The 16594-nt window shown below is 40.0% G+C and overlaps 1 protein-coding gene across 3 annotated transcripts in view; it reads left to right on the forward strand.

Annotated features, from left to right (window-relative positions):
* The window catches only part of LOC137433603 (uncharacterized protein KIAA0513-like), a 106769-nt gene extending 93974 nt beyond the window's left edge, over positions 1-12795 (forward strand). For 2 of the 3 annotated variants that reach the window (XM_068125908.2, XM_078786232.1), the window contains exons 10-12: positions 1442-1468; positions 9023-9117; positions 10298-12795. In XM_068125908.2, the coding sequence (XP_067982009.2) occupies positions 1442-1468; positions 9023-9117; positions 10298-10347 (172 nt within the window). In that variant the 3' untranslated portion in view covers positions 10348-12795. The remainder of the gene's footprint in view (positions 1-1441; positions 1469-9022; positions 9118-10297) is intronic. The other variant, XM_078786233.1, reaches the window with a different exon arrangement.
* Positions 12796-16594: the final 3799 nt, after the last annotated feature.

Here is a 16594-nt window from a genome sequence, read left to right on the forward strand (position 1 = left end):
TTCTGAGCTAGCATCCCTGCCTCACACCTTGCTCAAATTGATGCCATGGAAAGCAAGGCCTTTAAATCATTGGGATCTCTGATGAAGAAGCGGATTGTCTCGGCCCGTTACACTCACATTTCAGACAGGTTGGTGGTCTCTGTATTCCACCACCTCTTTTTGGTCTTGCACCCTCTGCCCTCTCTTGGCTTTGTCCCTCCAAGGTTTCTGCAGGGCGTACACAGTCTGCCAGTAACCCTCTTCTGGTGAAATGCCCAAAGTCAAGGCTCACTACTCACTGCTCCTGTCCACTCACTGCTCACTAGTCACTGCTCCAGGCACACTGCTCCTGTTCACTCACTGCTCACTGCTCCAGGCTCTGTCCAGGCTCACTGCTCCTGTCCACTCACTGCTCACTGCTCCAGGCTCACTGCTCCAGGTCACTGCTCCAGGCTCTGTCCATGATCACTGCTCACTGCTCATGTCCACTTACTGCTCACTGCTCCTGTCCACTCACTGCTCCAGGCTCTGTCCAGGCTCACTGCTCATGTCCACTTACTGCTCACTGCTCCAGGCTCACTGTTCCTGTCCATTCACTGCTCCAGGCTCACTGTTCCAGGCTGTGTCCAGGCTCACTGTTCACTGCACATGTCCACTCACTGCTCACTGATCCAGGCTCACTGCTCCTGTCCACTCACTGCTGCAGACTCTGTCCAAGCTCACTGCTCATGTCCACTTACTGCTCACTGCTCATGTCCACTCAATGTTCACTGCTCCAGGCTCTGTCCAGGCTCACTGCTCCTGTCCACTAATTAATTCCTCTTTTTCCCCCACCTGTGGAACCAGCTTGCTCTCTCTGTTCAATCCCATTCTTCCTTCCAGTGCTTCAAGATCACCGTTCACCACTATCTCAGATCGTTCCCAATCACATTTTCTGTACAATATTTAGTTATTCCTAAATGTATAGCATTTCCTCAACAATAACCTTATATTATGTACAACACATAATTTATGTAGCCTTTCATACACAGTACAGTATCCTATTTGTTTTTTCATCTCTTCCTGCACAGATGTTCAACTTCATTTTATTTGGTGCCCAATTGTTTACGTTTCATCCCCTCAATGACTAATTTACATTTGTATCATTCACAAACACGAGTGACCACGATTAGTTACTTGTCATTTTGCATGGCATTTGAGAGATAGGAAAATACATTAATATTGTCATCGGTATTATTATTTTTAAAATGTGTAATTTCTTAATTACCGATTAGTTAATGATGGTTCTTATAAACTTGTTCTAGTCTGCCTTCTTCGATAAGGATGTCGTGCATTTAATTTGTCACTGGGAATAGCTTGAGCAATCCCTATCTGGAGTTCAGGTATCTCCAGGTACAGTGAATTTTAAATGGAAAGGATTTTATGTATGAAATCTGCTTCTGTGTCTGGCGTGTTTCCCCAGAGATGGTGGCATCACATCCTCCTTGAGGTGAGTTCTCAGTTTTTCCTGGCTTGGGCATTCTGGAAAACCTGGAATATAGTCAGGTTCACTATGTTTTTTCGTTCAAAATTTTGGTAGATTAGCAAAACTATACATTTTTGGAATATTCACAGCATGAGGAATCCAAAAATTAATGTTTACATTTGCGTAGACACCTTTGCGAAAATGACACTCAGGACAGTGATGAAGATCTGTAAAAGCATATTCCTGAACGGTATAGACCTCGTAGATCCTGTGTATAGGAGTTATAGTTCAATCTGATACTACCTATAACTTCCTATAACAACCTATAACTTCAAAGGACTTGCAATATCATGTATTATGTAATACAGTTATATCACAAATATAAAGACAATGGTTTTCAATTACCTTTGTTTGTTGCTTTTCTATAATCCTGAGCACTATTTTGAGGCCTTTATTGGATTCCTTGACCCAGAAAACATAGGATTAGCATATTTAATTAAGTCTCTAGGTTGACTAGAAGCCGAGATCGCGCAAAATATGTATTTTATGGCGGCCATTTTCAAAATCCAAAATGGCGGCCATGCAGGTGTCTGTGCAAATGCCAACATTGATTTTCAGATTCTCCATGCTCTGAAGATTCCAAAATGTACAGGTTTGCTAATCTCCCAAAATTTTGAACGAAATTATATTTGTTAACCTAGTGAACCTGACTAATAGTAAAGAACTGGGTTAAAGGAGGTTCCACCATCATCCTCTTTCAGTGTGTACAGAAACCATGCACATACGCACTCTATAATGTAATTTCTCCTACAAAAGTGTTGCTTAATTTACGCACCACATGACAAAGGCATTTTAATGGGAAAAATATTGAAATCAATCACTTTATAATCTGTTTCCTTCTTTATCGTTTACTCTCTAACTTCAGTCTTTACTGGAGATGCATGAAGACACCATTCCTCATTATTAGTGCCAATTGCAATCCTGTCCATCCAAGGTTAATGTAATAACACGACCGATAGTCTCACGGCGGCGTAGCCGGGCTTGTTTGATACTTTAGTTGACGAGGATAGTATGACCTGGGTGTGGATTCCAGTTAGCAGTTAGTAAATAATGTTAAGTGTTACATTTTGTTCAATAAATTACACATTGCTCTGCCACCTTCAGTCGAACGTCAGGCATTGGTTCGTGAAGAACGACAGGTTCGTGAAGGACTTGGACAAAAAATGTACTGTGGAAGAATTTTATTAATTTGTCCTCAATTTAATCATGGTTTACATGAAGCATATATTTCCTCTCAGGACAGAGAGAAAAGCATGGTATCTATCTATAATTCCACTAATCTCTGTGTGTCTGTGTGTGTGTATGCGACCGCTGTTTCTCGACAACCACGGGTCCGATATACTTCAAACTTGCCAGGTATATTGCTGGGGACCCGAGGATGTGCCTTTTCAAGGTTTCATATTAATCGGACAAGTAGTTACCGAGCTATGGCGATTTCTTTACCAAACTCCGCAAGCCGTTCGCTTTGGACCAAACCATTTCATGTAAATAGATGGGGGGGATTGTCACCGTACTCGCAAGCCGTCCGCTTTGGCTTTGCGAATGGACCAAACCATTTCATGTAAATAGAGGGGGGGGATATAATTTTGTACGGGCATGCCCTAGTGACTTTAATGACAGCAGAAATACACGGATACTCACACATCAACAATTACAGGACGAAGTCATCCAGCTCATATTTCTCCCAGAGTCCTCGTACAAAAATCATTTATATGGTGTTCAGATGTTTATTTTAGAGAAAGTGGTTGTGTGAGTTGGTGGTTGTGTGAGTTTCAAGTTTCAAGGTAGGAGGCTGGAAGGAGGAGGGTGGTGAAGGGGGCCAGGGGGGCCTTGAGGAGATATTGACGTCACAAAGTTGGCCTACCATGATCCAGCCAATACGGAGACCACCAGTTGCTTACTGAGACAACAACATTCTCCAAGGCCCGAATTTCCCAGATATTAGATTGTAAACATGCAGTTATCCCTCCATAAGCCCCCCCCCCCCCCCGAATCTGCCTGACATCAAAGAAAGACAGCCTTGAGATGCCCGACTTACTGCCGCCTGGCATGAGAGCATAATAGACTTATTCTCACCCCATCTGATTACAGTGTGTAGAATTTAAAATCCATTTCGCGTGATATGTTATTCTCCAATAGTTGATCTATCCCATTATATCTTAAAAGGTTGCCTTTTAAGGGAAAACACCTTTGGTTGTTATTTATAACCCCCCCCCCCCCCCCCCGACTTCCTGCAGCAAGTTGACTTTTATTAAACTAGCTGCAAATTACTTTTAAACTCGGTTTTATATACAACCGAGCTGGACACAAGTTTTGATCAATAGTTAAGATTAAATTTACCCAAAGTACCCAGTCTGAATGTTGCTATATCCAGACAATGGCGAAACTGCAAATGGGAAATCCGCAAATATCAAGGGTGGAAACCCCGATATCATTTCCTCATTCTGCTTTAAACTCAATATCTCTATATTTTCATTCCAAACAGCATCATTCATCATTCCAATCACAAATTAATAAAATGGTATTATTATATCAAAATATAATGTTATATCACGATTGTATTGATGTATTATCAAACCAATGAACCGTCATTATCTGTTAGCTTCCGGATTCGGGAGCAACGTACGTGTCGATCGCATTGCAAATGCATATTTGTGTTGAGGAATTTCTGAAACCTCCTCCCTACCTTACAGGCTTTACATAGCATTATAGCGTTACATAGCATTACATTACATAGGTAGGAGGTAAAACCAGTAAAAACGCTATCAAGCATTTACATACAGTGTTAATATACAGCAGTCCCTGTCTTTCATGGATGCCTCTGTTTCCAAGAAAGTATCCTTATATGGCAAATGTCCTTTCATGATAGGGAAGATAATTTATGTGTTTCTTTTTATTTACCCAAAGCCTACATAGTATTTATCAATGAACATAAAAATTAGTGGCTCTCCATCGAAATTATTTATTTTTTAGAAAAACATGGCTTGTAGTTTTTTAGTGCATCTATGCCTTTTTTCCTTTCCAGGAGTGAGACGCATGGACGAGCAAGGCAGATATGATAGTGGGGACATACATCAAGGAAAGGAACGAACAGGATAAAAGGAAAGGGAAGAGGAGAGGAAACACTGAAACTAGCAAGTAGAAAGGTTAATGGTGATAATAAAGATCATGGGACAGAATTGGGGATGACAAGATGTGACGGGGGAAACTGGAAGAACGCATGCTTCCTGGAGTAGATTGGGACAGTCGGAGGGCTGAGAGAGCAGATGAGGAGTGTTGTAGAATCATTTTTTGATGCTTCAAAGTTGAATTAATCCAATGTCCAAGCAATTCCTTCTTTTCCTCAGATTTATTATTTGAGACAGACCATACTCAAGAATATCATGAAAATACGTTCATATAACAGTATACACTTACTTCAGCGGTACAACAGAAAGCACATAGTACACATCTTCAATAGGTCTGTCCCCAGGCAATTCAACACTCGGATTATATAGGATTCATAGCCAGACTGAATAATGTGATGTCTGTTCAATGGCGCCACTACTGTATCTGGTCAATGTCTACCTGTAAGCCAGGAAAGACAAGCAAAAAGATAAGACTGTAGCTTGGTGGTCCAGGAATTCAGCCTGCGTCTGGGGAAGGCATTAGTTACCTTTCAAAGAGTAGTATTCCCCTGCAAACCTTGTTCTCCTTTTAGTCCATTATTAGTTCACCGGGTTTTATAAACCAGTCTATACTATACAATGCATTCATGATTATCAATAGATGTATAAAATAATTATATTAAGTATTGTGATGATGTGAACAATTGATCTGGAAGATGTCATTATGTTTTAAGTATTCATTTGGGATTTCACAGGAGATAACTCTCCTACACTGTACATAAAAATAGTCATCTTGTTCAGTGGAAGTAACCTTCCACAGGAGCAATATTGGAAAAGAGGCGGTTAAAAAACTGAGACAACAGATCTGCCTGCAATATGAGAGTAAAAGACCTTGTGCTTCAGCCTCATCATGGGAGATTCCAATAATTTTGAGAGCTTTAGATTATACAGAAGAAGCAGAGTAAGCGACTTGGACTCGAGTCACAAAATTTTGTGACTTGTGACTTGATGAAATTGACTTGAGACTCTGATATGGAACTTGGACCTGCGACTTGCTTGCAACTTGCATGCGACTTGAGTTTATAATTAATCAATGACTTGTTGACAATGTTTAGAAAATAATTGTTGAATAAACATCGAATTAAAAGGGGGTTTAAAATAAATGGTAAATTATTTCCCATTGTAGGCGTGCGCGGTTTGGTGAATGACAAAATATACTTTGTACATGTATACTGTACATGTGCAGCGCACAAATGTGCACAGCCCTGTCGGGTCAAGTAGCTACACAAGATATAAGAAGTAAATTTAACATGGTTTCACTCAGAGCCAAAATTCTGAGTTTCTTCTATCGCCCACTGTGAAATGGTGGTGCAACATTGGGTGGCGGAGGTTCAATTTGTCTAAAAAGGGCAAAATATCCTGCTTGCTAAATAATATTTGGCATCAACATTATTCATGCTTGTTCTCCCATCATTTTAAAAGTGAATGATGAGCTTTTCCAACACAACGTGTGAAGTGGCAGTCACAAAAGGGAGACAGACGAATGCACAGACAGTCACCACGGTTCGCAATATATCGTTACTTGACACAAGTTGAAGACTGAAGTAATGCTACAGTTGAGACTCAACTTGAGGTTGAGACTCCACTTGAGACTTGCCCTCAAAGACCTGAGACTTAATTGAGACTTGGGTCAAGTTGGGGCTCTGACGTTGGGGCACCAGCCCATAACGGAGAGTAATATTCCATTGGGCTATGGGCACAGGACTTATAGACTGTGAATACCTCTGATTTTCCAAAGAAAGACATGTCGACTGAGAATGCCCAAGTCTGCAGCTGGATTTGGAGGCCAGATTGCTACGTGGTTGGCTCAGGAAAGGTCAGGACTGATGGAGGCCTATAGAAATTCAAGAGACTGAACCCCTTCCAGTAGATGACTAAGGAAATAGATAGGTGGGATCATTTGACGATTCTTCCAGAGTGATAAGGTGAAAATGTGAGATTTCTTTAGGTTAGAATCAAGAAGGCTACATTCACAACTTTTCATGTCAATGACGGCCTTAGAGGTGTGTACATACTGTGCCTTCAGAAAGTATTCACACACCTTGACGTTTTTACATTTTGTTGTGTTGCAGCCTGAATTTGAAATGGCTTACATTGAGATTTTTTGTCACTGATAATGATAATGATAACACCCCATAATGTGAAAGTGGAATTTCTTTTTTAGAAATTTTTATAAAGTAATCAAAAAATGAAAAGCTTAAATGTCTTGAGTGAATAAGTATTCAACCCCTCTGCTATGACACTCCAAATTGAGCTCAGGTGCATCCAACTTCCTTTAATCATCCTTGAGATGTCTCTACAACTTTATTGGAATCCATCTATTGCCAGTTGATTGAACATGATTTAGAAAGAAACACACCTTTGTATATAAACTCCCACATTTGACAGTTCATGTTAGAGCAGAAAGTCTACCATGAAGTCCAAGGAACTGCCCATATAACTCCTGCATAGAATTGTGAGGAGGCGTAGAATGGGGAAGGGTATAAAACAATTTCTAGTGTTGAAACGTCCCAAGAACACAGTGAGCTCCATCATTAGGAAATGGAAATAATATGGAACTACTCAAACTCATCCTGGAGCTGACAGTCTGACCAAACTGAGCAACCGGGCAAGAAGTACCTTGATCAGGGAGGTGACTAAAACCCCAATGACCACTCTGACAGAACTACAGAGTTCCTTGGTTGAGATGGGAGAACCTGCTGGAAGGACAACAGTCTCTGCAGCACTTCACAAATTTAGGCTTTATGGAAGAATGGCAAGATGGAAGCCACTCCTGAGAAAAATGACAGCACACCTGGAGTTTGCAAAGAAGCATGTGAAAGACTGAGAGCATGAGGCAAAATATTCTGTGGTCTGATGAGACGAAAATTGAACTCTTTGGCCTGAATGTCAAGCGCTACATCTGGCAGAAACCGAGCACAGCTCATCACCCACCTAACACCATCCTGACCGTGAAGCACGGCGGTGGCAGCATCATGCTATGGGGATGCTTTTCAGCTGCAGGGACTGGAAGACTTGTAAGGATAGAGGAAACAATTAATGGAGCCAAATACAGGCAAATCCTTGAGAAGAGCCTAGTTCAGAGTGCAATAGAGCTTAGACTGCGGTGAATATTTACGTTCCAACAGGACATTGATCACATGCATTATGCAGTCAAATCAACCCTTGAATGGCTTCAGACCAAGAACGTGAACATCCTTGAGTGGCCCAGCCAAAGCCCAGTCTTGAATCCAATTGAGAATCTATGCAAAGACTTGAACATTACTGTTCACCGACGCTCCTCGTCCAACTTGACAGACCTTGAGGAAATCTGCAAAAAATAATGGGAGAAACTCCCCAAATACAGACATGCAAAGCTGAGACAGACATACCCAAGAGGATTCAAAGGTGTAATCGCTGTCAAAGGCACTTCCACAAAGTATTGACACAGGAGGTTGAATACATATATAAATGAGATATTTCTCCATTTCATTTTTAATTATTTTGTAAACATTTCTAAAAAAAATTAAATTCCACTTTGACATTATGGGGTATTATTATGTCTACATCAGTGACAAACATCTCAATTGAATCAATTTTAAATTCAAGCTGTAACATAACAAAATGTGAAAAAAGTCAAGGGGTGCGAATACTTTGTGAAGGCACTGTATATGATTGAAAAGCATATTGAGATCTTCGTTGTCTATTGAGACAACCTCTTAATCATATAATTGAGGTCAGTCAGGCTCTATCAGCATTACCACATGCAGTTATAAGCTGAGGATAATCCCTTTACCATTGTGGTTTGCACTGTTAACCAGGGCTGTGAAAAATTAGGTGACGATGGAAAAAAGATGAAAGTGAGAGTGTGATTTGATTTTTTTGGAAGCACAAGGCAGCTGAGCCTATCTCTCCCTATTATGTGATAGGCAAATAATGCACCTGGACAAATTGCAAAAATACAATGCAGGTGGGAATTTCTCTCAATAATAGTGGGAACAGTGTCTGTTTAAGTGTGGATAAGATGCTCTAAATCTTTGTCCATGTCTGCAAGAATCAGATGTCCATGCTTGGCTGATGGTGAATATCTGCATTAAAAACCGATTGGTTAATTGGTTAATTGTTAATTTGTTGGTTGGTTGGTTAATTGTTAAATTGGTTGGTTAAATTGGTTGGTTGCCTAAATAATAAGCCTAAATTGGTTGGTTAATTGTTTAAAAAAAAAAAAATCAAGTGTCGCGATTAATGCCGAGGTCCGTATAAGATGGACTACTTGCATATTGCATTATTCTTACAATTGTGTTAGCAATGGCCTGGCCTCAAAATCGTATTTTTATTGAATTGTGGGATGTTTTCTGTGTGGCGGAAGCAGATTGCTGACAAAGCGCATGGTCCTGTTGGGTGTTGGCCGCAAGCACTGTACAGAACTGATACGGAAGCATGCTGCTATGGGCCACTTGCAGCCAGGTAAACTTACTTATGCAGAGGCAGCAAACAACTGCAATCACTTAACATGTTCAACTAATATGCATGAAGCCAGGTTAGGATGGATAGCTATGATAAAAATTGTTTACGTTTATGTAACTTGTATGACGATAGTTGATGTGCATGACTTGAACATGATTAGCCTCGTGTTGAGTTCAGGCCCTCTATTTATTACATATGCAACTATGGCGGGATGTACATCCTGTAGACACCGGTGCGAACCCCTTTCTCTCCTACAAAATGTACTTGGAACAAAAACAATTAGCACACTGCCAGAGCATCCTCTGCATTTATTAACAACATCCCAAAATTCTTAAATTTTTTTCAACATCCCTTCGGCATACATAATAATCCGACAAAGTAATGTTTCCCACAAATCTTGATGCGATAAGAGAGGCGTTTGTCTGTCTGTCTGTTACCATTCTTCTCAGAGATGGCTGAACAGATCTCTAGCAAACATCCAGAGGTTCATCAGTGAGTGCCGCGGAGTGTTTTAGGCAAAAAAAAAATTGGAATATTTTGAAAAAAAGTTGGGATTTTATTATTTTTATTTTTTAATCGCTCTATAGGGCCTAAACCTTTGTAGCTATGTAAAAGGTAATATTAAATGATCTCAGACTCCATTTCTTAATGGGTGTAGGGAAGTGTTTTGCGCCCCCACCAAAAAAATTAGAATTTTTGTTTTGATTTCTTCAAAATGCCAACAGGATTATAACAACACCGGGCAAATCCGGGCACCCCTGCAATTAACAAATAAAAACAACATAAATACAAACATTCACATTTAAAGATTCATCAAAACTATTTTTTTTTAAATCTCATTGGCAATTTGTCATCAAATAATGTATTTGAGACATTATTCCTTTGGTTTACCTTGAAAAAAAAAACCTTTGTTTTTGGCTTTGAAATCCCATCCAGCAGAAAACACACCTTTGTCTTGAGTGATGATTACACTTCTTTTTTTCCGAACATCCCTTGTATTTCCTTATAAAACTAGAAATGTTGCATGAGAGAAACAGGTCAAGACATATTGAATATCCAATAGATAACTCCCAGTTTGTACCCCCGGAACACACAGTATGACGTTGCAAGTTGCACAGGTGATACTTAGCCAAGTGTTACAGCATGTTCCTTCCTCGAACCACCTCCCTGTGCTTAACAGACCAGCTGGATGAACTGATTCGAAGTGTTGATGAAGCAACTAGTCCATAGGTGTGCTGCACACCGTTGTGATGGAAGGGGTGTAAAATACACCTTTTTTCCTTCTTTATTCCCTTCTGTGATATTAATCCCTGAAACTACCTGTCTATGCACATGCTCTCGTACCTATAGTAATGTAAGAAATAATGTTATATCACTCATCGCTTTACATACCTCAAATGTTTCTCGATGCTCTTATGTTTGAGCCTCGTAATTCTTTTTCCTATATTGTCCTAGCTTATACCTGGTTTCCTTTTCACAGGCATTCTGTTGTGAACCCTCTTTGCCGTTTACCCACTCTGTGCACTCTTCCGACCTCACCCTTCTACTCTTCCCGCCCCTCGCCGCCATCTCTCCCTTCCGATGCCTTTCGCTCTTCCTACCCTATACCTCACTTCTGATGTTCAAAATATATATGATCCACATGACCAGAATCCTTGTTAATTGGTGGTGATCTGTAATTCTGGTTGGTGTCCAAACTGCAGTAAATGTCCAGTATCCACTCAGGTCAGCCGTGGATGGGTTTATCCTCAATTTTCAATAATAGTAGAAGTACGTATCAGCTATGTCCATCTCTACACTGCAGATTCTTCCTTATGTTGCATTTCTCTTTATTCCTTTTAGTGCTTGTGCCTCAGTGAATAAGTTGGCTTTGTGTGTCCTCTTCTTGTCAAATGCATTGATACATGGTGTATAGTGATCGTAACCTTTAGTGAGGTGGTCACTTTGAAGGGCCCAATTTGTCAGTCTCAGGTTGTGAAATCGCCCAGCCAGTGGTTCTTGCTAAGGCAGGCCCATAACGACAATGAAAACAATAAGTATAATTACAATAACTATAACAATTATATATATATTTATAAACTTATTTTTTGACTGAGCCTCATAAGGTTCACAAGAGTTACATTTGTGTTTTTTATTTATTTATTAATTACATTTATTTATGCTTTTTAAAGTATTACTTCTAAGCGTTTATTTATCTATAAATTATCAATGAACTGATGCAGTATATTTATAATTTGATTATCTATTTTCTAATACTTGAAAACGCATTTCTTGAAAAATTGAGTTGTTGTTATACGGAGTCGTCAAAAAGGGGGTAATTATTGCAACATTTGCTGTTTTATTACGGCATGACTGGTAATTATGATGATGATCACAATGGATTATTGGTGTAATTTTGTTATCGTAAAATTTCTGACAATAATATTAATGAGAGTAATTATGACTGTGCTTTGAGGTGTGTTTTGGGTTTATCATGGACAGCGAGATTTAAACATCACATGTTCACCTTTGTTTCTGCCTCTCTCTGATAGCATCTTGCAGCGTATACACACGAAAAGAATCGGCCTACGTGTTTCCTGCTTAGAATTGTGTGCACACATACACACTATGCACAGTCATGTGCCTGGGTTTGAATCTCAACCCAGCTATGAACGGTCACCCTGGTATTTTGCATGTAAGGTGATGCATTAATGTGCGCATGCATGCGCCATCCATCGGACAGACGAACACCTCTGCCAGCACTGGTTGGTGGACGTTAAAGATCCCTCCGTGTCTTTCATGGAAAAGTAGGTGAGTTATCACCGCCACACTGATCGAGTTACACATTCTCGCTGAAAACTGCAACTAGAGGTAATGCATCAGCGGCACAGCCGTGCCCACAGCAATGATGCAAGCCTGCACACTAATGAATGAATGAGTGCTTCCTGTTTTAATTCACCTTTTCCTCTGAATCTGAAAACTTAGGATGAAGATGCCATTGTGAAAATGGCATATGACTTCAGTGAGATGTCCCAAAATGTCACAATTATCATTCCAATTGGCCACACCACCTTTTGCAACTGGTTGTTCAACATATCTGTTCTGCGTACGATTCTTCCCCATTGCACCGTAAACCCACAGGCGCTCTGCATGGTACATCCGAAGACAAAGCTATGAAATCTACAGTTGGATTGTGACCTTAAAAAATCCACCTCGAAGTTACCTATGATATGTGAAGGCTTTAAGAGCACACCTGTGTGCAGTGTACTCGTGCTGACTCTCAGCATGTATTGCGTACCATGACTGAGGATTAGAGAATTATTTAATAATCTCTTGAGCTTCACATTGTATATAATTGGTGCAAATCCAACACACATGTCAGAAATACTACACTCAGGAATAAAAGCCAGTGATTTGCTAACTATTATCTGGATTCTGTAACCAGATTCACTGTGAAAAGTACCAGGTTTTCAGCTGTGTAACGTTAATGAAAGCAGTTAATTACTTTGAAGAAGTAACTTGCTTATGAAGAGAATGACAGGAAGGAGGACATTGAGTCGTCTATTGAATTTGTTTGAGCTCGAGTATAATGGTGAGTGTTGGAATCTTATCCTGGTTCTACTGATCCTTAGTAACTTCGTATGTTAGAGAAAATGTCTGCTCCCCTGGAAATGAAATACGTATAACAATAATAATAAAAAAAATACCAAACCAAATAAACTTTTTCTTAATTTGCACTTCAAAGAATTGCTCACATCACATGCTACATTTGTTACGTCATGTATCATATTGAAGAATATTTTGACGTTTACGTACACAATTCTGAGATTGCTTAAACTGTTTCTGTCCTTTACTTTGGCTATAGACTTAATGGTGTCATAAGATAACTAGAGTTAGAGGATTGTATTATCGACATTAATATCTAGGCTCATCGAAGAATATGGAGGCAGAGGCACTAGGACCATAAGGCAATGTACTTACTGTGAGGCACTAGGGCCACAGTTTGACACATCGAGAAAAGCAAGGAACAAACAGGAAAAAGAGAAGAGAGAGGAGGAGAAGAAACAGAGTAACTACCAAGTAAGAGGGTTTGGCTACATGGTGTTAATGAAGGAAGAAAGGGTTGTGGGCAGGGATGGCATGAGATGGTGGTGCACTGATTGCTTGAAGCCCTGGAGGGAAGAGTGCAGTTTGGGCATTTCCGGAAGGCAGTTCCGAAAAACGGAAGAAAAGAGGAGCAAAAGAGCAGAGGTGGTTGGAATGCCTTATTGGGAGTTAATTCAGGAGGGTGTTCTTTGGTAAAATCTGTGCATCATGGCGAAGCTGCGGAAGGTCGCATGACTTATAGAGAGCAGTGGGGGCTAGACTGGAAGAGAGGCAGGAAAAACAGAGGCCAATGACATGCATTTGGTGTGAGATCTACAAACATTGTGCTTCGACCTCATTGCAGGAAATTATAATAATATTGAGACCTTTAAATTGAACAAAATCCAGGAGAGGCAAAAGTGATGCTTTGGCCACAGCCCATAGGAGAGGGAAGGACTCCGCTGAGCTATGGACAAAATCAGTGTACGCTAAGAATAGAATGACCTTTCAAGGAAGTTCCAAATGAAATTTCATCTGGAGATTAAGTTTAATGGAATTGATTATGTTAAGTAAATACAGTATATAATCAGTGTGGATATGAGAGGCTTGATAGGTCAAGATGCCTTTTCCTTTGTTTTGGGACTGTCGTTTCCCAAAGAAAAATAATGTGCAGTTTAATCCTCGGTATCATCTTCTGCATGATGAAAACGTTTTATTGCATAAAGTCAGTCTCATTTAAGCAGCATAAAGGTCAACAAAAGGCAGAGAGCTAAGCCTTTTGGGAGAGTGGAGGCCATTATAACTTGGTGGTGAAAGTTATGATTTTGTATCAATCCGTTAATATCTGGTGATTGCTTGTGATACCTGTTCTAACCAAATTCTCAGGCACTGAAATGTTAATTCCTGGTTGTGAATTCCCTAAATGCTCTTCAGAAGAATGAAGTGAAAAGAACATCCATTTCTCCAATATTTGACACATCGGAATCCCTTTAAGGTGGAGTATCTAGATAGGGAGAACTTGGTGAGACCAACATTTTTGAAGCTCTAAAGTGTCCCAAAAATGTGTACCATATGTGAAGTTATGGCATGGTATCTTCCAGGGAGCCAGTCTTTCCCTCCTCTTGTTTTGTCTGGCTCTGGACCCTACTGAGTAACCTCATCAACAAACAAGGACATGGATACACCCTAACAACCAACAGAAGAACATCACATCGACTGCACATGTATGATGTAAAGCTCTTCGCACCAAACAATGAAAAATTGGCAGAACAACTGAAATTAGTGAAACGGTTCTCTGACGACATCCAAATGGAATCTGGCCTAGATAAATGTGCCAAGTGCACGTTCATGTAAGGTAGACCAACAAAAGTTGGCAACATAAAAATCTACCGAGATCCAACAATACGGGAGCTAAACAACGAATAATCTTACAAATACCTTGGAGTAGAAGAGGGCCACCAATTTTGTCATAAAAATGTGCAAAACAATTATCAAAGGATACCTGCATAGAATGAGGCTGATCCTGAAAACACATCTCACCCTAAGGAACAAAATCAAAGCTATAAACCAATTAGCAGTACCAGTGTTCCAGTGCAGCTGTGGAATAGTAAGCTGGCCACAAGCAGATATAAAAACTAGATATAAAAACAAGGAGTCCAGAATCTCCTCACTATCCACAAAATGTTCCACAAAAATCAGTGCATCCCAGGAATGTACCTGTCGAGAGGAGAGGGAGGGGCCTGATGGAACGGAGTGCACAGAGTAATACAGAGTAACCAGGTGCACAGAGTGCTGGACTAGCTGAGTATGAGAAATGCTCAACAGACTATCCAAACAAACATGAACACAACAAACCTGAAAAGTATCCCTCCCTCACCTTGCAAATAATTTTCAAAAACAGGTGCAAATAGAAGATGCCGCACAAGAAAATGAAACAGCAGCAAAATCAGTCCCAACGATTGCAAAAATGACAAAATTTAAAAAAAGATGAAATACCAGCAGATATATAGTGGCAACTTGGAAAATGGTTAGAAAAAAGCAGGGCAATATAAAAAAGAGTTGGACAGAATGTGAGTAAACAAAGAAGGCTCTTTGGAGTGGGTAAGAAGAGATCAGCTCAACTGGGTTGGAGAATGAATCATTATAAATGCCAAAGACCAAGGACACTACACCAATGGCTTTAAGCCATTCTCCACCTCTTATTGGGATGTAAAAAACTCATGTCAGGGCAGCTGTACACCCAAAGGCACAACAAAGCATGTTGAGTAATCCACTGGCACATCTACAAAAGTCTCAATATCCCAGTTCCCGAAAACTCGTGAAAACATGAACCAAAAGCAATCACTGAAAACAACGAAGTAATGCTCACATATGACCTAATGATCCCATCAAGCGTGAACATAGAAAAGGAGGCATCGTGTCCAGATATAGCACAGAGGTACAAAAAAAGAAAGGAAGGCATTGCTAATTGAGGTGTCAGTACCCAGCAATTTTGGCCTACATAATACAGAAATCAAGAAAATGACCAAATACCAAGGTCCAGTTGCATAAAATTCCCTTATCCTTAAGGAAATATTTACCTTAAGGTAACCATAGCGACAGATTTCCTTAAGGGCTGTTGCATAAACAACCCCTTGGAAATCCTCAAGTAAGGATTTCCATGAGGTTGAGGAAATCCTTAGGAGGCGATGCTATGCCAGACAACCAATCAGATTTCAGATAGGAAGAGATGTCCGAAAGCAAGATGGCAGTGAAGTGACAAATGTACATAATGATTTTAAATGACACTTCTTATATTGTTGCATACACGCTTATTATATGTTGCAATGGGTAACACGTGCTTCCGGATGAAGGAGGAATAAAATGATTCTTGTGTAAAATTCATTTGATTCTCAATGAGCATTTTATTGTAAATGAATGTGTGCAGTAAATGTTTGGAAACTTTCCGAGAATGGTGCCGCTCAGAGCGTGCTTTGCAATGTACAATCATTTCTCAATTGTGAAAGTTTTGTTCTATCAGCCTCTGGTGTTCACGACATCTTTCGCTGTGATAATCGTCCTCTTTGTGACCAATTTTCATGAAGAGCCCCATATGGAAAATCAAAGGTTGGTGTTTAAGTTTGGGTGGGAGCAGGGAAGGGAGTGCTCCCTTGAGTTTAAGGAAGGTTTTAAGGAAAAACTTAAGGAATATTCGAATACGCAACAATCCTCAAATTAAAGAAGAGGAAACTTGAGGAAATATTTAAGTAAATCCTCAAATCTTTCCTTCAGTATGCTTTATGCAGCCAGGCCCAATATCTGAAAAATGAAGCGAAAAGATCCTGGAAGCTCAAGCGCACCGAAAATGTGCCAGTGATTTTTGAAGCAATGGGAATGATTAAAAAAAGAATCTCAGGGAGATCTTAAAAACCAT

Source organism: Myxine glutinosa, chromosome 10 (genome assembly GCF_964187855.1).
Source record: "Myxine glutinosa chromosome 10, kmMyxGlut1.1, whole genome shotgun sequence".
NCBI classification, from domain to species: Eukaryota; Metazoa; Chordata; class Myxini; order Myxiniformes; family Myxinidae; genus Myxine; species Myxine glutinosa.